General features: G+C 41.7%; 1 protein-coding gene across 1 annotated transcript in view; it reads right to left on the reverse strand.

Annotated features, from left to right (window-relative positions):
• Nucleotides 1-565: 565 nt before the first annotated feature.
• Nucleotides 566-26979, reverse strand: part of LOC144769926 (dihydrofolate reductase-like) — a 145013-nt gene continuing 118599 nt past the window's right edge. The window contains exons 7-8 of the mRNA XM_078654121.1: nt 20140-20255; nt 566-1789 (exon numbers count right to left, since the gene is read on the reverse strand). Of these exons, the coding sequence (XP_078510247.1) occupies nt 1714-1789; nt 20140-20255 (192 nt within the window). The 3' untranslated portion in view covers nt 566-1713. The remainder of the gene's footprint in view (nt 1790-20139; nt 20256-26979) is intronic.

A 26979-nucleotide genomic window follows, 5' to 3' on the forward strand; every position in this document is an offset into this window, starting at 1 on the left:
TCTTCATGTCGCAGAGAGGCATCGACTTGCGCTGCCTTGTGTTACTCCAGATTTACCAACAATACAGGGGCACAGAAGGTGGCCTTGCATGGCTTGGCAAATCTGACTTAAGGATTGCATTGCCCTTGGGTCGCCTTGCATGATTCAAGGGCAATGCAATCCTTTGATAAATCTGGCTCTTAGTGTTTTGTGTATGTTTGATGGTGGGGTAAGGGCCCATCATCCATGCTTGCAATATTGTCCATGGCGTCCTTGATATGCCACTGGGTGTGGGCGTTAGTGTTACAAACCAGCTCAAAAGAATGAAAGCATACACACTCCCTCTCTTACACAGTCACAAACTGCCAATCTTCTGTAGTTGGTGGAGTCATGTCACTCAATGGATTCCCTCTCACAACTGCTGATCCTTTGGCAAAGGTTCACTCCTGCTCATCAGGCTCCTTTGCCAGCATGGCTCTGCTCCTTTTATGGAGAGCATCAGACTAGACGTTTTATGTAGACTCACAAGTAGAAGAACACAATTAAGGGCTGCATTGTAAAATATGATTTTTACAGCTGTCAATCATTTAAATTCAAGAAAGTATTTTAATAAGTAATCAAGACAATCTGTCACAGTCCTGTGAGATATTATGGCTATTGCTACATTCTTCAAACGGTAATTTGAAATTAAAGGGTGCCAGGGCCAACGAACCGTTTGGTCACTTTTTTATGTTTCTGGTTAGTTAGACGAGTCCAAAACGTTTTGCGCTTCTTTAAAAGGGGTGCAGATCCCTTTCCAATGATAGGTGGCATGCCTCATCATGTGGGGTCACTCCTAACCAACAACTGATGTCTCTATGTGGGCTCTCTAAGAGCTCTCTTTTTGGTTTTGATAATGCAGGGTGGCTATGATTTTTATGTTGAGTGTCCTACGGTCTTATTGCTGCTAAAACATGCATTGTCTGGATCATTAATAACTGTAATTGTTGACTCTCTTTCTACAATGAGATAAGATAATGGGCTTGGTTTGTTATGACTTTATATGCCTATATTGATTGGTCAACACGTTTCTGCCTCTAATTAAATGCCTGAATGGTCACAGCTATTTTTCATTCTTCTGGACTGAATTGACCCCACTGTCTTTTCCCTATTTTAACCTTATCTCGATGTGTCAGTAAAGTGAGACATATGATATATTAAAGTCTTCATCTGTGGAGAAAATAAAATCACATTCCCGTCTCCACGTGGCTAAGCCACTATTAAGGCATTTATCCACCTTCATCCACCATCACACACTAAACACGTGTTCACACAAAACTGTATCAAATACTGTGCCTATTTGTTGCACTGTGTCTTCTTCACTTAAACCTTTGTTCATTATAGTACCATGGTTAGGGTGGTGGTATGCTAGTGGACTTTTATTTGTTTGTGTGGATTTTCCAGTTCCTGGTCTTAGTTAAAGGACTGATCTTTTTTACTAAAGTATAGTGTGAGCTCACGATGAAGTGTTTCACTCACTTCCTTGCCTCTACAGAAAGAGTCATCTTAGAGCCATTTTAGGGCCATTTTAGAGCCATCCTGTCTAAATAGCAAAGCTGATGAGTACAGAGGATTAAGACAACATTTTTCAAATGGTATGGCGAATTACTAGTTGTTAGATTAACACATTGTCATTCCTTTATCGTTTTAAAAGTATACCAATTCGTGCTATCTGTTACGTTTACTCTTTGAATTTCAGTGCTTTGCAAAAAGTCGGAATCTATATTTAATTCCATTTTCTTCTTGGATTTCCGAAGGGATGTCAGAAGACCTGAAAAACATTGGACGAATTTTAATTAATAACCAGAAATGCACAAATTGTTATTTGCATATATTTCTTCTTCTGTTGAGTCAAGTGCACTTACCTGCGTGCCTTTGTGTGCCACCCATGCTCATAAGGGCCTCCTCCCCAGAGTTGCCAGTAGTGATACCGTGGGAAACTCTATTTTTTGTTGGGGAGGAAATACCTCATGGTCATGAGTTGGTCCTTGGGGCTTGACTGAGAAATGGAGAATCACTACATCAAAATCCCGCAGTTTTTCCTTATTTTTCCTGCATTTCACCCTGACATTTTGCTGTCTTTCAGCAGGCAAAGTTTCCGTAAGACTGACAGTCCTGATTTGGAAGTAACTTCTATTACTGGCCCCACTGAGATTACTTCGCCACTTGAGATGAGGCCCCAAAGGTGCAAAGAATACCTATTCTGCCATTGTAAATGATTCCCACACTCAACCCACTGATCACTCCTGACATAACCTGGCGCACAAGAAGTCACACAGCTTTATTCAATCGATTTGTCTAGTTGACTCATCAAAGTCAGGGAAGGCAAACAGTTACGGCCTAATTACGAGTCTGGCAGTCCTTGGACTGTCAGACTCATGGTAGGGTGGCGGTCTTCTGAGCACCACCTCATGACCGTGGCAATCGCGCCACTTTGGGACTGCCGACTCCGCCAGGAAACCACCGTTCCCTGGCGAAGCGGTTTTGAGGCAGTAATATGCTTGGCAGGACCGCCGTGGTCCCAACTAGCATTTGACGACTTTCCTCACCGCCACTGATTTCATGGAAGTCTTTTCTCCATGAAAATAGTGACAGTGATGAAAGAAAGGGGGCCCTAGAGGGCCATGTTGGCCATGACTGTGGGACTTCATAATCGATGCTCTGCTGAAACTTCTTTTGACATTCCCATTGTGGTGCCTATTTTATAGGCATTGCTGTGGAAGTACCAAAGGAACCATCCACTAACGACTAAGAAAGTCATAGTAAGGCGGGCCGTTCTCATGCAGGTTTGGCAGTGTGGCGGCTGCACCTTCAAACTCGTAGTTGGGCACTTAATGTTATTTCAGCAGGTAGTATAATTGTATAAAGAGTAAACCTTCTAAAGGAATATTTATATTTTACAAAGTAGAGGTAATTAAGGTAGTAAAAATAAGGAACCAGAAAGAAAACATGAAGATACTAGCACATACTAAGACTAGGATATAAACCGAATTACATTCAATGCACTTAAGCAGTAAAGATTTTACAAAACAAATAATATTTTACATGGGAAAAATTTGGGCACTCTCAGCTGGCCTTGCGGAAATGATGCCCAGTTTTATTTTTCCTAAGTGCAAGCATAAAAAATCAGGTTGGTAAGTGCCCAGGTCGATGGTCCCAAAAACTAAAACCCCACTAGAAATCTCCAGCCAAATACACAGTAATCCCACACAATGTCCAATATGATGGTATTGGGGCATCAAAGTAACTTACCCAAAATCTCAATGTCAAGTTATAGGTTCAGTAAGGTACTTAGGAGCAAATTATCAAGAATGGCGCTAAAAATTGCTGCCACTTTAGCGGCAGGAAACTGCTGCTAAAGCAGTGATAATGGGCTTGATAATGTGCCCTTGAGAATTCCAATAGAAGCCCAGGTTCTAGTGTAAACATGGGCTTCTATTGGAATTCTCAAGGGAATATTATCAAGCCCATTATCGCCGCTTTAGCAGCAATTTCCTGCCGCTAAAGTGGCGATAAGTTTAATGCCGTTCTTGATAATATGGCCCTTGGTATTTGGTGATTTGGTGTAGATGCAGCTGATAAGCAGCTAGGTCCCTTGATACACATCCAAATCGATTATAAGACATTTTTAGCAACATGCAAATAAACATGCACTAATGACATGGTAAAGAGACATGAGAAATAATATGTGAGAAGTACTTAGTTACTCCATCGTGAAAGCACGCAGATAAATTGCTAGATGGATGCTAATTCTGTCAGTGGCAGTGACAGACACCTCCACTCGATCCTCGAAGACAACCACTGTGTGGGGGCGGGGGGGTGAAGGGGAGGCTCACGCGGTGAATTGGGCCCGCATCTTAATGAATTGAATTTCCGCTTTTAACATAGTGCTGCTAAAACCTGTTGATATATTTTAAAATTGTTAGTTACTGCTTATTTGGTTTCTCACCAATCTGTGCTTTCCTTCTTGGTTCCGCCCCGGTCCGCCGCGTCCATTGTGGCCGTTTGCGCGGAGGGTGAGGAATCCTCCACTTCCTGCCTCCTCAGCGCTCAGGTTAGCGCTCTAGTTTTCTCAATCCGACCCCCATATAATGACATCAGGTCTGAGACCGCGCAGCGGGCGCGCCGAGTGCGCGCCAAAGGCGCGCACAAGGCAAGCCTGTCTGCGCCCGTCCGCGACCGAACGCGGCTAGGGGCCAGAACCCCTGCCACCAACTCTTGGAAGACGGTAAAAAACATAAAGTACACCAGTGACCAACTGATTCGTCTTCGCCCTACATCTAACGTCGCCTGTATGCACAGTATACTACCTGAAAATTGGGCGCAGAAGTGCAGGCTGTGCCATTTTAATCCTGCCCTAGCTCTGATGAACACTAAGAGTGGGGACCAACTAACGGGGTTCTTAGTAAACTGCTGCTCACTTAAAAAACATAGCTTAGACATCTATGATGTCCTCACTGACCACCAGCCAGATCTGGTGTTTTTAACGGAGACATGGTTGGATGAAGCTTCGGCACCTGAGATTTTGGAGGCCCTCCCACCAGCATACAGGCTGCTGAGAATCAATAGAGGGATCCAAAGAGGGGGGGGGCATTGCAATGGTGTATAATACTAAGTTTGAGTGCTCATTGGAGAAAGTAAAAATTAGTAATTGTGAAGCTGGCCTTTTTTCTATTAAAATCTCCCCTGAGTGTACTATTATGGGCTATCTCATATATCGCCCCCCTGGGGGCTCTACACAGTTTACAGAAAGCCTATTGGAATCGGTGATCCAACCGGCCTTACGCTATAGTAGGTTCCTTATACTAGGTGACCTTAACCTACATTTTGAGGATGCGAAATGTGCAGAGGCCCAATCCATGATTTCCTCTTTGAAATCCCTGATGTTCACTCTTTCGGGTGAGATGCCAACGCATCAGGCGGGTCATCTTCTTGATCCCTGTGGTCTGACCATTATCTCGTTCCATTTATAATAACAGGCAGACCCAGAAGGGAAATACTCAAGAGACCTATCCTACCTAAACGCAGGAATTGGAAAAAATTTAGTCAGGAGACATTCGAATCTGTGCTAATGCAGGGAAAGCCTCCACTTAGTAAAACTTTTAAGGAAGCAAGGAAGGAGTATGATGAATGGGTATCTAAGGCTTTAGATAAGGTGGCCCCATGGAATCTAAAAGCCCCAGTACGTAGGACTAGGTCCGCACCTTGGTATAACGAGAAACTGTGTGCAGCTAAAGCTAGATGTAAAAAACTGGACTACGACAATGTCCGGAAAGAGTCATATAAGAACAGTCTGAAGGAGTACCATGGGTGGATTAATAAGGCAAAAAGACTATTCTTCAAAGAGAGGATTGAATCTGCTGAAATCTGCTGAAAACTCCTCCAAGGAGCTCTTCTCAATCTATAAGGAGCTCACAGCACTTACTAGGATAGAGACCAAAGATCTCGTCTCCACTGAGATATGCGAATCTATCGCCGATCATTTTGTAAGCAAAGTGGAGCAGATATACGTGTCTTTCCAGCAGGGTCCAGCTGAAGAAGTTTCGGCTAGGGATATCGGCCAAGGGCCTACTAAGAATGCATGTCTCCGAGGGAGGAACTCATAAAGATAATTATGAGCATCCAGTCAGGATCCCCTACGGACGTTGCTCCTCCTAAAATTCTTAGGAACCATGTTCTCCTCCTATGGAACTACATAGGTAATCTGGCTTCCCTTTCCTTCCAAGAAAGGCAGGTGCCTGAGGAATGGAAACTCGTTCAGGTAGTCCTGATTAAAAAGAAATCTAACCTGAGTATCTCTCATTTGGACAACCTTAGGCCCATTTCTCTCCTACCGTTCTGTGCCAAAGTAGTGGAAAAATTGGTTAATAACCAGTTGGTTAAATTTGTGGAGGATAACCATCTCCTACACTCCTCCTAATCTGGTTTTAGGGCGAAGCATTCCGCCGAAACTGCCCTCCTTTTCTCCACAGAATTACTTCACCAGAAAGTGGATGAAGGACAGACCGCCGCACTGATATTGCTGGACTTGAGTGCGGCATTTGATACTGTATCGCACTCTAGACTTCTTGCCCGTCTGAGCGAGATGGGAGTTGCCGGGCTGGCGCATGAATGGATGGTCTCCTTCCTGGTGGATAGAAAATTCCAAATACACTGTCCCCCCTTTAGATCCACGCCTCGAACTTTAAAACAAGGGGTCCCGCAGGGTTCCATTCTCAGCCCTGTGCTGTTTAATCTGTATATGGAACCCTTGGCCAGGATGGTGGAATCTTATGGAGTGGATATTGTATCATATGCGGATGATACGCAACTCTATCTCACAACCCAGTTGGAGACGGCAGATAATTTTTCTGCTTGTCTTGTGGCACTTGCAGCTTGGATGAAATGCAACTGCCTCCGCCTGAACGGGAATAAGACCGAACTTCTTGTGATTGGTTCCTCCCCTTCAATCTGGACATCAGCCTGGTGGCCCGCTTACTTGGGTCCTACACCCACCCCTGCTAATACTGTGAAGAACTTGGGTGTTATCTTGGATTCCAATCTCTCATACTCCCAACACATAGGCAAGATGGCGGGGAAATGCTATGGCATATTGAAGGTCCTGCGTAAAATCTTGGATCTCCTACCTATTACTAATAGGAAAACCTTAGTCCATGCCCTGGTCACGTCCCATCTTTATTATGGGAATGCCCTGCTCTGTGGCCTCAGTAAAAAGGGACTGAACCAGCTGCAATGTGTCCAAAATGCGTCGGCCAGGTTTGTTCTAAAATTACCGAAGAAGACGTGCGCTACAGATCTTGCACTGGCTCCCCATGCGAGAACGCATCCGGTTCAAGGCCATGTGCATTAGCCATCGTATTGCACACGGCAAGGGCTCGGCCTACCTCCATAGGATGTTAACTATTTATCGTCCAAAGCGCCTTTTGAGATCTATGGGCAGTATGCAGTTTTCGATACCCCGCATTTATAAAGCACGGATGGGTGGGCGTTCCTTCAGGTTCTTGGCCAGCAAACATTGGAACAAACTCCCTACTGAGTTGCGGATGGAACCGTCGGAAACCAGGTGCCGGCAGAAACTGAAGACCTTTCTGTTTCCTGAAGATTAGTATTTATTTCTGGGTTTCTCCTCCTTTTTCCTTTCTCCTCTTCATGGTTTGATTTTTGTTGGAGTCGTGTTGGAATGCATCCTAGCGCGGAGACGCACTGTCCTTAGTGTATTCAGGCGCTTAATAAATGTTTTTATTATTATTATTAGATGGATGGAACCATATAGATGAAATAATCTAGGTTTATACAAAAGAAAATCCTCAGCACATGAAAATATTGTCACAATGATTATCAAAATGCGGAGTGTGAGCACAAAATTCAACAAAGGAAAATAAGTTCTTGTTCTTTTCCTTCATTCCTTGGATCTTCAAACAGCTGACACGTGTTTCCTCGCTTACAATGGAAATTGTCAGGCGACTTTATTAAGGATATGTTTTCTTTGGGGAACATCCTTTTCAACGCGGATGTTACCCCGCAGTGCTTTTACGACGCGTCCTTTACAACTCAAGTCGTAACCACGACTTGCGCTGGAGGGCGCTAAAGGATAAAGAATAGTATATTTACTATTCCAACACCTTCCCTACTATCCACGGGGACTGGTGTTAGAATAGTAAATTATACTATTCACTATCCGCGCCAAACAACGCAAGTCGTTGTAACGACTTGCGTTTTTAAAGACGCGTTGTAAAGGCACGCGTTGAAACGGTACGCGTTGTACCATCATACATCCGTTTTCTTTATGTATATCCTTATATTCTGGTGATAATTCCAACTCACAAGGGGTTCTGTTTCTTGCGACGTCCTCTATAGTAGTGCATATATCCAAAAGGTCCAAGTGTGTCACACAGTCTCAGATTCATGATGCATGGTGACGTCGCTTCTCGTGTCATTCCGAATACGGAACACGATATAGGTTCATAGTTTCACCAGTTTTAGTTGCTAATTAAATGTATATCAGAAAGTTAATGTGATGTACTTAGGTGTTACAAGATTTCTAACCATTCCTATCAAAATAATGATTGGTGTGAAGAATTAATTAAATGTAACCTGATTTAGATAAATTTACATGCGACATTGAAAGGTTTCATATTGAATTCCATCATTACATGTGGGAAATTGTGCAATGAAAGTGACAAGAAAAAAATGGTGCTGTATAGTCATATTTAGTGCAATTGTTCTGAAACCTTCAGATTATGATCTTTATATATGTACTAATGTAAATCATTTAAAACAATATTAATACTTAATTATATGAAATTATTTTACACGTTAGTACTTTGCAAATGTAGTTCTGTGCCATACTGACATGTGATCCCTGAAATACAGCAAATACCAAAAATTTGAATGCTTATGAGTTAAAAAGGTATTAGAATACCGATTTATTTTTATTAAATGTATAGTTCTATTGTTTGTGAATTACTTTGCTGGTTTTGGAGGAACTTATTTTACTTTCCTGACTAGACACTTCCTTTGGGAACTTCTGCATTTCATGTGCTTTCCTTTCAGACTGTCGCATACAGTGTATGCGCTATTTGTGGATTCTTCCTCGATGGCACACTGCCTAGGAGCTGTTATGGCTCATGTCCTTGCTGAACTTTCCAGAGCTTTTTGTCATCTTATGGGAACTTTAAGCTAATTAAATACATTTGCGTTCTTTCAATCCTAATGTTTATTATTGATGTACTACTTTTAAAATATTTTATAAAATATTACTTTTAACTAAATCATAGACTCTGAGGTTTTCATGACTTGCCTCCTAATTGTAAACTCTTGAACAACAAAGGAGTGACTAAAAGTGTAAAATGACATACAAAGGTGGTGTTACCAAAATTTGCAGGTGCCAAACAAGTCAAAGAAAGGTGGTACACAATGAACGGGTGTGTGAAAAGGTGGGAAGTAACCTTTGTTAAAAAGTAGAACCCTCACTCACCAACATAGTTGATGACATGCTTCATTATAGGGTTCCACCAAGGAGACCGAATGTCTCCCTGGCGTGCTACCACGCCTGAGTTACAGCGGAGCTGGTATGTAACGGACGTGTGAAATGGTGCTCAAAAGAATTGATTGAATGGTGAGTTAAAAGATGGCGGACTGATCTCCAAAGAAACTTTAATGAAGGGTCAGAACACGATCATTAAAACCAAGTGAATCGGACACTAATGGTTATAAATTCGAACCAAATGTATCCTTTGAAGTGAATAGGTCGACATGTTTCTGCTTTTAAACGCTAGCTCAGCAAAGCTTTCATCAGGACCAGAATAAAATACAAGATCATGGCGCTGAGGTACTTCACTTGAATTACGATGCTACATGGTACTGCGGCAGGGGATCTCTTCACGTCAAAGGTTATCTGTCAAACGAAGAGAAACCCAAGTAAACGCCCTAAAATAGCTTTAACGGCTAAATTGCGTCAAAGCCAGTAACCGAGGTACAAAGTGATCCTAGGGATTGTGCCTAAGCAGAAACGTACTTGCGCCTCGACGGCTCCCCACCGGCAACCTAATTATGGTACTTCCGTGGCCCGAACGATGGTTCGAGTGCTCAACGCAGAAGTACATATGCCTCTGTGGCAGGTCATGTGATCGCCGTTACGGAGCCGGCATTGCGTCATCGCCATCACAGAACGGCGGCGTGTGTTGTTTAAAGGACCCTGCTCCGTAATATTTCAAATACAAAGTAACTTTATTTATTATCCCAAAATTGGACAGGGAAACAAAAATCTTGGCCAGTTGTATTGTACCAAGGCTCTGCTCTCGATGTAAATAGATACTGGGAAATTGTTCAATGATCTAATTTAACATGATTACGGACTCGATTATGAGAACCCGCATTTATGTACTAAATAGCAAAAAAAGGGGGACATGTTAGTAGGCCGGGCAAAATAAGAAAAATAAGAATAATAAAAAAGAAAGGATTTGCAGGCCCGAGGGATGTTACAACCCCCCGCGTTTTCTATCTCGTTGGAGACTTCGTAAAGGTAAAGTGAAAGCCTACCTTTAAAAACTAAAGAGTAGGGGTCTGATATCATTAGAATGGACTCAATAATAGTCAATCATTAGGGACTACATGATGGCAAAATCAACCTGATGAGTCTAGGGATTAAGGGTCTGATATCAGAAAACTAGAAAGGTCAATTCACCCCGTTCATGTATTCAGAAGGCCCACCAGATGATAATTTTTTCATTGCTGAGCCCCAAGGGATATCTTCATTGAGCCCTAGACGGTGGGTGGAAAGGCGGTAAATCCACCGTTGTTCCTTCTCAAATAGGCCTCCCTGTGGTCCGCTATTCGCACGAAGTTGTTCTATAATAGTCCATCTGATATCATTAGGCATGTGATTGTGTAGTAGAAAATGCGCCGTCAATTTTGAGGTATATTCTTCTAATGAAACAGTTGTGTAGCAGAGCATTTTTTGATATGCCCTATATGTCAGCATTAAAGCCACAAGCGAAAGAGATATAGGTCAAGAGGGATACTATCTTTGCATAGTTTTGATTATTGTTCCCTTTTTCCCCCCTTTTCCCTGACCTTGCAGATATCCTTTAGGGGGGTGCCTCACTTATACTACATATTTGAGATCACAGGGACATGTATTTAAGTACACAACATTGCCAGGGTTGCAATTGGTGTGACTGAGCTTTTGCCATAGTTTCCCTGGTTCAAGGCTCAACGTTTTTGTACTGGTGGTTAAATGGCACACACTGCACCCCCCACACGGATAATGTCCCACGACAGGGGGGAGGCCCCATGTATTCAATACAGTGCGGACTTCTTCTCCAGGTTGGTTTCTAGGGCGTGTATGTACCAAAGCATCTTTCAGACTTCTTGCCCGTTTAGAGGAAAAAAGGGGCTCATGTTTGAGAATCTTCCATTGCCTCCTAATTGTGCATTCCAATCTATTGATTAATGACAGGGAAAAATCAAAAAAGGGAGATCTCAAATCATCAGTAACTAATGCTCTTGTTTTATATTACCTTAACTGAAATATTGGTTTGGATCGTTTTAGTTTGGCTAAATTTCTTTAGAAGATTTGGGCTAGCATGGGCCATGTCAAAGCATTCCCTTCCAAATAGTGAGTCTCAAAACCATGTACTAATGTTTTGCGACTGCAATTGCAGTCACAAAACACTCGCAATTACCACCAACTTCAAGTAGGTGGTAATGCATTCACAAATGGAAAGAGGTCCCCAAAGGACCCCTTCCCCTTTGCAAATGCATGCCAAAATATGTTTTAAGGGCAGGCAGTTGTCCCCGGGACCACTGCCTGCCCTTAAAAATAAACCAAAAACGTTTCTTTTTTGTTTTTTTTAAATGCATCCCGTTTTCCTTTCAGGAAAACGGGCTGCGTTTGAAAAAAAATGCTTTATTTAAAAGCAGTCCCAGACATGATGGTCTGCTAAGCCCAGCAGGCCACCATTCCTGGGAGGGCCTGTCATTCCCAATGGGCTCGCAAATTGCAAGAGGCTCATTAATATTAATGAGCATCGCAATTTGCGACCTCATTGGGAATCGCGAACAATGTTAAGCACACTGTTGCTCATTTTATTTAGCACCTCGCAATTTGTGACTTGAATTAGTCGCAAATTGCGAGGCGCAAAATAAAACGGTCGTACATCTGGCCCATAATTATTTATTTATATAGTTTGGTATTGAGAGTAATAGAATCTAATTGTTAATATGTGAGTTAGTCATCAAATTACTGATTCTCAATTGAAATTTGGATATCAAATCTTTCATTTTTAACCCCTCAGTGGCACAATACCAGATCCATCAGAGGGTCAAGTCAGTGTCAAAAGAAATTAAATATTTGATGAAAATAGGAGGAAAAAAATTGTGACCCAAGACAAAAACCACTGCAACAGTGTCAAGAGTTATAGAACGACCCTCGAGGATCCAGAGGATAGGGACTAGGCATAACAGCTTTTTCCACATTCCAGTCGCAACAAACATGGAAGCACCAGCCTGTCCTCGTTTCCTATGAGGCGTAACCTACTCTTTTTTGAGCTTACATTTTTTCCTGACTCCAGAATCTGGATGTTTATCTGCCTGACTGTGAGCTACAGTTAGGTCCTGAGGGCCGAGGGTTGGGTGCACATTAGCGTGTGCATACCGCCCAGGTTCTTTCTCCTTTCACTTTTTGGTCCTGACGAAAACCTGGGAATCTCCAACACAGGTTGAAACATGTAGACCCTAGCACTTTCACATAGATATAGTCGGTCAATTTCACCTACTCTGATATCTTGATTTGATTTTATTATTGTCCAGTAACTTCATATTAAAGTTTTATTGAAGGAATACTGCGCCAATTTTTAAATCACTTTTTGCACTACACTCACAAAAATTACCCACTCCACTGTAATTCAGGTGTCGCAGCACACCCGGATGGCACTCGGCTGTCCGGGTGGGACCCCGATGATGAAGCATGTCACCAACCAGGTTGGTGAGTGAGGGGTCTTCAAAAAAGGAACAATTTCCTTTTGACTTCATTCCTCTCCCCACTCTCAATTAGGACCACTACCTGATCCTATGGTGATACTCCTCTTTTTTGTTTATACAAGAGTTATAGAGCACCATTATGGATTGACTAGTAAGCATTCCTAGTGTACCCACAGTTAATGTCAAATGTAGAGGGACTAATGGTGCTGGTGTGTGAGTACGTCTTGAAGCACCACCAACCAATGCCAGCCCCATTAAAGTGAGATTAGCCAAGGAGGCCTACTAAGCTTTATGAGAGGGCCTTGGAGAAGCTGGTTGGAATTTAGCTGTTCAAACAGCCTGCCCATTCACTGGCTTGCATTTCTGGCTGCCTAACAATTGTCAGGCGTACCCTATAGCCAGACAGGCACCTTGAAGGCACAGATACAGCAAGTGACAGGAGTGTAGCTTTATCCAGCCACTATGCGCTCTCACATACAAAACTACTACCACGGTTAGAAAAAAGACACCAGTAGAAGTATTTGAAACCCACTGAGGGGACTATTGCATAGAATAAATAATTCAGTCTCCCGAAACAATAATTCATGCAACCTTAGAAAATAGTGTGATGAAAAAAGATATACTCGAAAACAATAGGGTAGACTTCAGAAACAGAAGCTCCTCCTTTGGTAAATTAAAATCTTGCACAAACGTATCTCATTGACATCTAGTGCAAAGATGCTAGACATATCAGAAGGGAAGCTAGATGGGGCAGTATATGAAAACTCAGGATAAAGCACCAGTTAAAATCCAATGATCCGTCTTCTCTAATCACACAGCAGATGGTCACTTGTACACAGCAAAATCCCTCTGAGGCACCTCTATGGTAGCACTTATTGAAGCCCCAAGGCACACCTTTATGTAGGAAAGATGAAAAGAAGTCTCTGCATTACAGAGAAAGCCTGGATGAATAATCAGCAAGTAGATACAAGGACATCACACCCAAGCATACTCCATGATTTTCGAGATTTGTTTCCCCAGATCAATTGACCTTATCAACATCACCTGAAGTGGAAAACACAACAATTCAGAATGCTTGGGTAGGAACAATGGTGAGAAAAGGATAACGTCTACCGGTATGAGTCGTCATCCACGAGGTTAAACTCATTTTAAAGCATTAGATGATTTGCCGACATCCTTGAGCCCTGGAATAGTGAGGCAGAAGCCAAACACATGTAATATTTTTGTGCATAAAGCTCACATAAGTGAGAGTCAAAGATAAAATGATATAGAACAACAAATACTCATACACACCTCTGTTTAGGGTGAGAAATAGCCTAATTTAAACTCCACTAAGGTACAGGCAAACCTAGTTCCACAAAGCATGATACAACTGGAGAGTTTACATACACTAATATGCATCTGAGTATCTGACACATGTTGCAAAAGTTAAAATTCCTTTCAGGAGTTCCTTAAGAACAAGCACCAGCACTGGTTAGACTAAACAGAAGGATCTCATGCCTTCAGTATCCCAAGTTAGCCAATTGGATACATTCATAAATGAGCATTCAATTCTCTTCAGAGACCAGGAAGGAAATTGGCTGATGCAAAAAGAGACAGGAAGATATAAATCTTAGAGAGACTCAGGTAATGATAAACAAACAGACTTTCAAAGGTTTTGGGATGAATTCAATGAATAGGATGACGGAGGGGATGATTTTGAGACTCAAGTAAACACATCACTGAAAATGAAGAATAAGGTAAAGAAAAAAGATATATGATAAATAATCATTAATGTGAACAAAACACAGTTTTAATACTTTAAATTAAAAAGAAAGATTATGGTGGGATAGGATAGATGAAATAGTCCCCAAATTAAATTATCATAAAATCTCACCACAATCGACAAAGTACAACTCAAAAAATTTGTCGGACGATTTACAGAACTAATCTGGGATAAAATCCTAAATTTACTACTTTTGTTATTCACAGAAGGCATTTAGTAGTAGCAAAGTTATGACTCCTAAATTTACTACTACTAAACTGAGACAAAATCCTAACTTTGAGACTTTTGGTATTCACAAAAGGCATTTAGTAGTAGTAAGTAAATTAAATATGCCAATCATGTATTCACCAATGTCACCATGTTTAAGGGAGAAGCACATGTACTTTAGCACTGGTTAGGAGTGGTAAAGTCATCAGAGTCCTGATGCTGACAAGATATAGCAACAAGAGGAGGTAAGCAAGCAAAACGTTTTGGGGGAAGACCACTCTAAGGATCACAGGTCTAACAGAGTACTGTTTGGTAATTGCCTTTGTCTATAGAAAGCCAATGCTGCTTCTGAACATTGAAATAAAGTTTGTGATGGAAGCGTGATTGAAAATTGTTCTGAACAACAAGTGCCTTTTTAGCTTCATGTGACTCCTGCTGAGTTAAAATCAAGAGGCCCTGCCATAAAACTTATCATGTATTATGTTTCCTCTTAGGTGCGCACTTGTGCACCCACACACATGTTGCCTTCCTACTGTGCACACACAGTCTTGAGAGCGCGCACTTAAAAGTCAAACGGGAGCACAAAGCAATTATCAACCATTAAACTAAGGCGCTCAGACAATGCACTTGGATGGTTCTACACTTATGTAGGACTGTCTCTCACCCCTCATCAGGCTTCCCCAAAGTTTAACAAATGTTTAAACTATGTGCCTTTGCGATGCAGGTACTGACCCCCTGCTTCGCAACATTGAACTTTCCTGTAAGTGAGCCCAAATCACCCTCTAATGGTACAGTAAGGCCGGTGCAAGCTCTGTTACACAAATTGCTCAAAAGAAAACATTTTGTCTTCAACAAAATAACTTTATAGGGCCCTAGGGTACGCATTTATTGTTTCTCTCAGCTCTCTCTAACAGGGGGCCTATGAACATGGTTAAATGGAGAAATGTTACATTTTATACATTTTAAAATGTCGACCAGTTTTCCTAAAAAATGCACATAAACATAACTGACTAAGTCAGAAAACAATAAGAACATTATTTTAAAATGACAAGAAAACCCAAAAATGTGGCCTTGGCGAGCTGGTGCAATGGCCAATTTAAAACAAATATATATAAATTACAAGCACATGCACACAAATAAACAGAAGAAAAGAGACACCACCCAAACGTGGCAGCCATATAATTGTAATACAAATTTTAAAATTAAGAAAATAGTCATTGCATATAATTTCATTGAGCAGTAGTAGTATTTCCTAGCAGCCATGTGTACATAGTACAGGTGTAGAGACCCTTTTCAGTCGTTATGTAGACAATGGGAAATATGATTCTTAGTTGTACAAAGAAAATATACTATTGGGTTTAAACTGCAACAACCTGGATGCCTATTTTAGGCACACAAGGATTTAAAAAAACAAGATAATGAATTGCAAATAAAAAGTATTGGTGAAGGAAAATATATTGATGCACGAGACCTGTCAGGAAAACACAGGGACATATTATCAGGAACGGCGATGAAATGATCGCCGCTTTAGCGGCAGGAAACTGCCGCTAAAGCGGCAATAATGGGCTTGATAATATGCCCTTGTGAATTCCCATAGCAGCCCAGGTTAATACCAGAACCTGGCCTGCTATGGGAATTCACAAGAGCATATTTTCAAGCCCATTGTCACCGCTTTAGCGGCAGTTTCCTGCCGCTGAAGCGCCGATAATTTTAACGCCGTTCTTGATAATATGTCCCAAAATTCTTTTGAAGTAGATGTGCACATGTGAACAGGGACTGTTCCAGAGGGTGACAAGTTCTAGGAATCGTAAGGATAAACTTATCATTCAACTCAGGGGGTGCCTGTCCCAGCGCAATTTACATGCAATAAAATGTGGGACCTGTTGAAAAACAGCTCTATGCACTTTGAACTTAATAACAACTCTTTAATGGACTGTAAGCTAATGCAATTGTTTTAAGAAAGGTGAACTATTTTGGTACTTTGGAATCATGCAAATCAAACAGACAGCCACATTGTTTCAGGGATGTATCACCGTTTGACAGAGAGAACGATCATGTGCATTGATAAGAGGAGCATGAAATTTAATATGTGTGACTGTCAGAATATTTCATGTAGTTTTGAAATGGAAAAAATATATGCATGAAATCTTGGAAGTATGAGGGTCAAATATAAGTTAGCATCAGGGTAGGTTCCTAAATAATAGATTGTTGTATAGAAGGAGGGCTGGGGTCAATTATTGAAGGCCAGGCCACAGAATCCGGGGCGTCTATGCGCCCTCAGGAATAATTGCTAGCTCAGTCTTTGCTGCATCTAATTTCAAGCAGATCTGTGACATCCTGAGCATACCAGTAAACTCTGCACTAGGAAAGACGTGTTAGATTGGTCCCTCAAAGCCCCAATGATCAGTTCTTCAACAATTGGGCCAGAGTGTGAATGAAGATATTGAATAAAGAAGGAGAAAGCATTTTGCCATGAGGGATACCTTAATTGAGAACTCTGGGTTTGTTCACATTCAGAATAATTGACAATATTTGATAACTATGTAATTTTATTTATGATTTTTTTTTACATGAGGTTTGAGAGGCAGCTGGCCTGAGCTAGACCTAAAATGTGCTCAGTGCATGCCTCAACATGCCCGAACCTCATATTAGCACCTACATGCCTTATTTGTTTCAACCACTGCTTAGCCTCTTTTGCAGACCAATGTTGTAACTGTTTGTGGTGTCTTTGGACATGACATTTTTAGTTGTTGTTGTGAGGTTCCTTTGGTACTTGATTTGTCAATGTGCAGGGAGTCTCTCTTCTGATTTTGAAAGGGAAAACAAAACAAACACAATGCCCTGGTGCAAACACCATGAGGTTCCCACTCTAAAATGATCAGTAGGGTCAGTTCTATACAGTAGTAGGATCAGGTTTATGCAGTAATAAGTCAAGACTTTTCTTCCAGAACTTACTCTTCACATACCATGCAATTTCATTTGAATGTAGCTTTACAATGATAACTTGCTTTTGATATAGTGCTAGATACCATAGTCCTACCATTTATTAGTGCTGTACATAAAAGATTAGGGGCCTGATTTAGAGTTCGGTGGGCAGGTTACTCCATCAAAAATGTGAGAGATATCCCGTCCGCTAAATTACAAGTACTATAGGTTAAGATGCGCTAGTCATATGGCAGACGAGATATCCGTCACATTTGTGTGTGGTGTAACACATCTGCTGAGCTCTAATCAGACCCTAAATTAGCCTACCTAGGCTCGAGCACTGCTGATCAGCATTTATGTCAGTAGCTACCATTTAACTCACTGATACATCTTCCCAGTTATTGAACACTAGAGCACTTCTGCAGCAGTTTTTATCATTTGTGCAACTAAATGTTGTTACTATTGTTATTTGACAGTGTATAGTGTTCTTTTGCCTTCTGTCTGGCCGTGTACTGTTGCAACTGCCATCACTCATAGTAACACACTGCCTATGATCACTCCACTTTGGCTCATCACAACTCTCAAATGCGCACACAGTCAGGAAATGTGGGCACACAAAAATGTTGTCACCGCACACGGAGAAAAATAATTAGAGGGAACATTGACCATGGACATCTACTAGGTTCCAGATTACCCAGATCATCCTGTCTCGATAGACACTGGACTTTTTTTTACAGATGCAAAGCTGTCTAATGGACTTAGCAGTCTTTGTTTTATATCTTCAAGGTGTTTTGTATTTCTTTACAAGTGCATTTTTGTTGATGTGTGTCCTGACTCTGATTTAACCAAAGATAGAGGCCAAAATGTGTTCAAACAAAAAATGAAATTTGCTTTCAACAAAGAACCGTAACTCACTTTACACTAGATGCTAATCATTAATTTCATGTAATTGGCTCTCAATTATAATTAATGAAAACTAGATGCTTCATGTACCCTCTTGAACATATTTGAGATTTTTACCGACGCCTAGTTAGCAAGCTAATTAGACTAATCGTGATGGGACTTGTAATTTTACTCCCAGGTTGTAGGGGTCATTAGCTTTTTGATTTTCAAAAAATTGTTTAGGAAAAACAGAAATAAAATTAAAAGTTTAGGTAATGTCTGTCAAAAGGAACAGCAGCTGTCCAGCAAAATGTAAATTAATTGAAATTAACCACTGTGACGACATTTTGTTTCAATGTAAACTGATGACCGGCAGTTCACTCCAAATTTGGTGGGCAGTAGTTCATCACAATGGCAGAGGTAATTTCCTTCACCACCCTGACTCACTGTATTCCACCCACCAAACTCTAAATCAGATCCTTAATGACCTGAAATAATATGCTGTTGGGTGAAAAATCAGGACTGCCGACAAGTCCCCATTATGAGACGGTATAGTTGCCAATTTGAAAATCTGCTTGGTAATTATATGCAATGCCTGGTTTGATGTTGCTAAACTTACAAATTTGCAAAGTTCTGGATTTTACTAGAGTTTTCCGGCATTATGGAAATGACCACAGCACCAATTATTTCTACACACAAAATGAGCCCATATTATTATGGGAGTAAATCATTAAACCATTACACAGGTGTATCCAATGTATAAAGTAGGAATCATTAATCACAATCAAGTTGTCACTGCCTAACACTAGATATTTTGAAATAATATGTGTCTTGTCACATTATTATGTATAACATAACAGAATTAAATAGTACTAATTTGTATTTCATGATGGAGTGGAGCGTATGTGGTTAATTGTCTATGTTCCGTAAGTTTAACATCTTGCTATGAAATGTGCAGACTTATCAATATTATGAATTTTTTAGCCCACTAATACAAACTGCAGCAAATAAGTGTCACTTAAATGAAAGAGACACAATATTAATCAAGTCACAGAAACAGTAATATAATTTAGTCAACAATATTACAACTACATAAACCCTATGAATTTATATTTAATGTGCTTCATTTAGTTTTATGTAGACTATGTTTTGATTTCATCTGTAACAAATAACAGAAATGAAAGCTATATTACGATTTGATGTGAATGGATATTTTAATTTTATAAAGCGATCGAATGCCCTCGGGCATCTTGGTACTGTTGCTGTCATGAATATAAGCAATGGAGAAAAATAAACATTCAATGGTAGTGCAAAAAAAACAACAACAAAAACCAGCAACACTAAACACACAAAAATCAGTGGTGAAATGTAATGGAGACAACTGATAGATTGTTTATTCATTTTAAAAATAACTGGTCGATCAGGTAGGAGTGTGGCATCATATCACTGATTGCTTTGCAAATGTGTTTCAAAAACTAGGTACATCAATTTTATATTATCAATTAACAATTGCTATCAATATATATTATGTTAAATTTGTTTCCAGATCATAATGCTCTGTAGCTGCATATTCAGTTACTTAAACCATCAAATATATAGGTGTAGCTAATTATGTAAACTGATGCATACCCATATCCCTGTGCTATCCAGAAATTATGTGCCTAAAAGATACATTAGCTGATATTGTGTTGTATCTGATTATTGTCGCCCTTCACCAAATTTGAGCAACCTGCCTAAATGTAACAAACTATGCTAATGCCAAGCTATTGACCAATACAGTTTCCACTCATTAAACTCCTCTAGCATTTGTATTTTCATAAGAACTGAAAACAGCTAAATGGCCAAGATATAATACTTACTCTTCAACCAATTTAAAGATGTCTTCATCAAGTTCTGGGAAAAACACATCACAATTAAAGTGAGCCATAACATCGGTAAAGTATATCCGACTGCATAATGGGTGTTTCATTGCTTCCTGTTGAGATACAAAAACATTATTGCTTAGAAAATAAACATCTCCCTGTTGATTGCTGCCAACGTGCACACATTGACTCAGAGTGTTACTGTGTCCTTTAGATAGGGGAAACAGCCTTTACAACACAGCAATTACCATGCAGCTTTTACCATGGAGGTACTTACCACTTTGGGTCTTTTACCATGCATTTATGTTTTTGGGTCTTTCTTTTACCATTCATACCATTACTACGTATGGTAAGTCTGTTAACGTATATACATATATATATATCCATTCAGATACAAGTCCCTTTTGGTGGTGGGTGATTTCAACTACCACTGGGACAAGATACCCAGAGACCCTACTGAGATAGAGTTTGAAGCTAATCTCTCGGCGCTCAACCTACAACAGCTAGTGGTGGGCCCCACTCATGTGAAGGGCCACACATTGGACCTTGTCTGGTCTTCTCTGCCTAAGACAGAAATAATTGAGGTCAGTCCTTGCATTTGGTCGGACCACTTTATCATAAAGTGCTGGGTTCCGGGTGACCCCGTACTGCCTGTCCCAAATCAGTTTCGGAGGAAAGCTCGGCCCTGGAATAAGATTGAGGCTGACTCCCTAATTGCGGTCCTGCTCTCTTCTGCCCCCCCTAAAATGAGCGGTATTAATTTGGATCAGGATGCTACGGTGCTAAAGACCTGGATGCTCGCCGCTCTAGATAAATTAGCCCCTGAGCGGATGGAGAGGACTAGCTCTAAAGGGAAGGGAGCACCATGGTTTGATGCCTCACTGAAAGAGAAGAAGCAAGCCCTCCGCAAGGCAGAGAGAAGGTGGAGACTTAATTACTGTCAAGTAGAGGCTGAAACCTTTAAAACTCTACTCTCAAAATATAAGGCAGACATCTTGGAGAGAAAGTCAGCTTTCTATGAGGGAAGAATTAGGGAGGCGATTAACATACAGCGAGAGACCTTTGTGATACTAAGGGAACTCACGCAGCGGGGTGGGAACATTTCTATGAGTGATCAACCAGACTGTGACTCTTTCCAAAGTTTCTTTTTTCAGAAAGTACAGGACATCATCACTGATATCAATGCACGGCCAGTTACAACTATGCTGCCCTGTCTGGTGGCTCAGGTGCCGTCGAGGTCTATGAACAGTTTTCCTCCCATTGACGACAAGCGCTTAGCGGAACTTGTTGGACAAATTAAATCAGGCTCTAACACAGATCCATGCCCCCCAAGAATCTTTAAAATGGCCTTGCCAGGCATCCAGCCCCAGGTGCTGAGTCTACTGAACAACTCACTGGAAGCAGGCTATCTCTCAACTCAGATGAAGGAAGCTAGGGTCTCCCCACTTTTAAAGAAAGCAGGAAAGACACGAAGGCGTTAAAAAACTATAGGCCTATCTCGCATTCCTGAGTAAGATTCTAGAAAAACACGTCCTGGGCACATTAGCCGGTCATCTGGAGGAACACCATCTCCTTCATGCCAGGCAGGCTGGGTTTCGGCCCCAACATAGCACAGAACTAGTTATGGCCTCGGTCGCCGACGAGCTGAGAGTCAGGGCAGACAATAAACAACCATGCGCCCTGATTCGTTTAGACTTGTCGGCGGCTTTTGATCCGGTCAGCCATACCATCTTGCTGGACCGCATCGCGAAGCTGGGGATCACAGGCCAGGTGCTTAAGTGGCTGGAATCCTTCCTGTCAGGACGAACTCAGAGAGTGCAGCTGGGAGACCAGTTGTCTGGGATTAGTGATGTGACATGGGGTGTGCCCCAGGGGTCGGCACTATCCCCCCTGCTCTTTAATATTTATTTACAACCGCTGGTGGAGGAGCTTATGCGTAGGAATTGCGAAATCTTCAATTACGCAGATGATACCCAGCTATTGGTTCAGCTGGAAGACACCAAAGAGGCCCAGGAATCAGTGAGGAACCTGCTCAGTTTCACGGTCAACTGGATGACTAACAATCTGTTGAAAGTGAATGCTGACAAAACGGAGGTGCTGGTGATCAGCAACCGAGGGAATCCCTGGGGTGACCTGTATTGGCCCCCAGAGTTAGGAACTACTCCCTCTCCTGGGATGGTGGTAAAAAGCCTGGGTCTGAGGATCGATGCAGACCTCTCGATGGCCCCTCAAGTTTCAGCTGTGGTTGGCTCGTGCACAGGTGTGTTGAGGCAATTACGAAAGTTAGTCCCCATCTTATCAGCCTCCAGCCTGCAATCGATCGTATCTGCCACAGTTATCTCACGACTTGACTATGGCAATGCCTTATATCTTGGCTTGCCACAGAAGCTGTTGAGGAAGCTGCAGGTAGTACAGAACGATGCAGCAAGGCTGATTTTCTCCCTGCCCAGAAATTTGCATGCAACCCCCCTGCTCCAGAAGCTGCACTGGCTACCGGTAAAATTCAGAGTTCAGTTTAAGTGTCTCTGTGTGGCCCATAAGGCACTCTTTGGAAAGCCCCAGAGTACATTAAGCAACGTCTGAAGAGATATGTTCCTGGTAGATCTCTGCGCTCAGGAAAAACTTTCAATCTGATCCAACCCAGGTTTAAGTTAAAAACCAGAAGTGGGAGGGCACTGTCTGTGCTGCTCCCGCAACTGTGGAATGAGCTCCTGGCCACTCTGAAGGTAGAATCACAGCTACTACCCTTCAGAAAAAACTGAAAACCCACCTATTCAGAAAGGCAATGACTCCAGCTTAATTGGGGGGATAGCTGAGGGTTTGGGATAACAGTGTGTAATGTTCTTCTGTTAAGCGCTTAGAGACCGGCGGTGATAGGCGCTATATAAACAATCTGTAACATAACATAACATAACATTCACATGTTGTCCAGAGACGAAAGCGCGACTCCACAGAGGATTAAAAACACAGCTTTATTGATTGCAGGAGCATGACTGTGCACTCATGTTCGAAATTTAATCTGGCCTAATGCATTTCGAGCCTCCTGGCTCTTGTTCACAGGCTTTGCTGGCAAAACGGAAACCATCATTTTCGGCATTTTAACAGGTAACTTCCTCTTGGCGCCGTGCACTCTGGTCATTGAAGTGCCTATAATGAAAAAACCTTTTAGTAGGTCGTTCCGTTTGTCAGAAATGTTATTCATCAATGTTATAGCCCTCCAGTGGGCCTCCAAACACGCCTGCACAGTCCATTAATTATCCCCTGTGGCCACACTGAGGCACGAACAGTTCTTCGACCCAGCAGCACCTTACCAAACCTTTCACAAGGCGGTGCGTTTTCACGGCGGGACGGCCGTTAATTATCCATTCACATGTTGTCCAGAGACTAAAATAACATTGATGAATAAAATTTCTGACAAACGGAACGACCTACTAAAAGACCACCAAGAGGAAGTTACCTGTTAAAATGCCGAAAATGATGGTTTCCACTTTTCCAGCAAAGCCTGTGAACAAGAGCCAGGAGGCTCGAAATGCATTAGACCAGATTGAATTTCGAACATGAGTGCACAGTCATGCTCCTGAAATCAATAAAGCTGTGTCTTTAATCCTCTGTGGAGTCGCGCTTTCGTCTCTGGACAACATGTGAATGGATAATTAACGGCCGTCCCGCCGTGAAAGCGCACCGCCTTGTGAAAAGTTTGGTACGGTGCTGCTGGGGCGAAGAACTGTTCGTGCCTCAGTGTGGCCACAGGGGATAATTAATGGACTGTGCAGGCGTGTTTGGAGGCCCACTGGAGGGCTATAACATTGATGAATAACATTTCTGACAAACGGAACGACCTACTAAAAGGTTTTTTCATTATAGGCACTTCAATGACCAGAGTGCACGGCGCCAAGAGAGTGTTACCTGTTAAAATGCCCAAAATGATGGTTTCCGTTTTGCCAGCAAAGCCTGCGAACAAGAGCCAGGAGGCTCAAAATGCATTAGGCCAGATTGAATTTCGAACATGAGTGCACAGTCATGCTCCTGCAATCAATAAAGCTGTGTCTTTAATCCTCTGTGGAGTCGCGCTTTCGTCTCTAGACAACATGTGAATGGATATATATATATATATATACTAGCAGCCCGTCCGGACGTTGTCCGGGTACGAAAAAGAATGTCTTAAATAGTTAGAATAGGAAAGGCAAAGTTTTTTTAAAGTTCATGGCATAGTACATTTATTGTTTCATGCGACTTGTCTGTGCGGCGGCTCAGAACTCCTCTTTCTGTTGCGCGGAAGGTGAGCGTGTGCTCTGCGGTTTTTTGTCCTTTCCGCAGAATGCGAACGTGGTTGTCCGCTCCTGCCGACGCCCCTGATCAGTCCTGGCATGCACACTGAGGGCGTGTGCCTTAGTAGGTTCATGCACTCCCCAAAGACTTGCTTGGTGCACTTAGACGCCCCATATAGCGTCACTGCCAAACGCCACAACTCCAAGGACGCTAATCCCTCTCTCCGCAATGCTTCCAGCGTCTTTGTGAAAGCCACGCCCCTTTCTTTATGCCGGCTCTTGTGACAACGCCGAGGCTCACAAATGAGTAAAGCTTTGTTTTTGTTCCCGCCGCAAATACTGTGAGTGTTATCATTAATGGAGCGTGAATGGGCTTGCACAGTGAAATCGGCGGCCCTTTATTTATTGTTTCTAGTTTTGGGCCAGGCCCCTCTGACAACGTTGACGCCCAAAAAGGCGTGAATGTGGCGCCGAGTGAATTTCGCGCTAGTGAAAGCCGTGCCCCTTTCTTTATGCCAGCCCCGGCCCCTCTGACAACGTTGACGCCCACAAAGGCGTGAATGTGTCGCCGAGTGAAATACCGTGCTTGTGAAAGCCGTGCCCCTTTCTTTATGCCAGCCCCTCTGACAACGGTGACGCCCACATAGGCGTGAATGTTGCGACGAGTGAATAGTGTGCTCTTGAAAGCTGCGCCCCTTTTTTTGATGCCAGCCCCCTCTGGCAACGCCGAGGCTCACAAATGAGTGAAGCTTTGTTTTAGTTAGCACGGCAAGTACTGTGAGTGTTATCAGTATCAGTAATGGAGCGTGAATGTGCGCGCATATTTTATAATCGTTTTTTGTTTTGGGCCAGGCCCCTCTGACAACGGTGACGCCAACAAAGTGTAGTTTGAGACGCCCATCGCTACTTTGACATGCCCACGCTACTTTGACCCGCCCATCGCTGACAGCAGAACGCCAACGCCCATAAGGGACTACTTTACCCCTAAGGTTGTATGACCTTTGTAATGTATATGGTCGCCAGATGTATAGCCTATGTCCATCTGCTGCAACTCCCCTTTACAATGTTGTATTGGGTGTTGTGATTGGTGCTGTACTTCTTGAGATTACCCGCCTCAAAGGTTTCAGCTCTCTCTTTATAATAGTAGTATATATATATATATATTCACTGAAAAAACCATAGGTTTCACACCAGTTAGAGTTAGGAATTAGCATTTAAAAAACCTATTAAATTCACTGAAAAAACCATAGGTTTCACACCTGTTATAGTTAGCTGGAAGTTTTACTCGCATAAAACCATTGAAATTCCCACGTTATAGTTAGTTGGACTCACTATAACTTGCGCGTGCAATGCACTGCTGATGACGTCACATATTACAAGACTCATGACATGGTCAGTGACATCACTCATGACATCACTGATGACACCATCCAGTAAATGTGTGTCTTTTTAAAAAATAATTATGTGTTATATATGTATATGTAAAAATTGATGGAAGAATAAATGTTTAAATAAGTGTTTACATGGATGTTTTTAAAACAAAAATGATTAGTTAACTAGATTATTAAGTGTATCTTAGTGAATACATATATTAGTGAGTAATGTTTAAATATTTAAATATATGGATTAGTGTTTCACTTTGTGTATAAGTGGCTGCATGGGTTGGTGAGTAGCTACATGTGTAGGTATATGGGTTATTAGATGTTTTTCTTAGTATCAGTATGAGTGTTTGTATGGTTTGGTGGGGGTATTACCTAGCACATAGATGCATGAGTGACTGACTCTCTGTTTGTATGTGTTTTGAAGACAGCATATGTTCAGGACTGTATGGGTGGATGAGTGTATATATGTGTGTGTTAGTGACTGAATGACTGTCTCAGTATCTTTATCAGTAACTACATATGTTTTAATCTAATATATGTGAATATTGATGTATATAAGTGAGTATATGTGAGAGTAAGAGATTGTAAGAGTTCCTGTTTAAATAAGTATGTGTTTCTATAAGTGATTGTTTAAGAGAGTAAGTATGTGTAAGGTTCCTTAGAAGTAAGGTGGTAGTGTGTGTATAGCTGTATATGCAAATAAATGGATGTTCAATAGTTTATTTGCATGTGTGAGTATGTGTGAGAGTATCTTTTGGATGACTGTCGGTGTGTAACAGGATGTATAGGTGTATCACTACATATGATGAGTGAGTATACGTATGAGTGAATATATAGAACTGTTGGTGAATGAGTGGATGTGTATATAGATGGTAGAATTATTGAATTGGTTGTTGTAACTGGTATGGGTATCTCCATTTTTTTGAAAATTTTAGTTTCTATTTTTGAATATGTGTTTTAAGGGTTACATTACAGTGAAAGGAGGTCTGTCACTGTATCACAAGGATGGTGTCATCAGTGATGTCATGAGTGATGTCCCTGACCATGTCATGAGTGATGTAATATGTGACGTCATCAGCAGTGCATTGCACGCGCAAGTTATAGTGAGTCCAACTAACTATAACGTGGGAATTTCAATGGTTTTATGCGAGTAAAACTTCCAGCTAACTATAACAGGTGTGAAACCT

The sequence above is a fragment of the Lissotriton helveticus genome, chromosome 1_1 (genome assembly GCF_964261635.1).
Source record: "Lissotriton helveticus chromosome 1_1, aLisHel1.1, whole genome shotgun sequence".
NCBI lineage: Eukaryota > Metazoa > Chordata > Amphibia > Caudata > Salamandridae > Lissotriton > Lissotriton helveticus.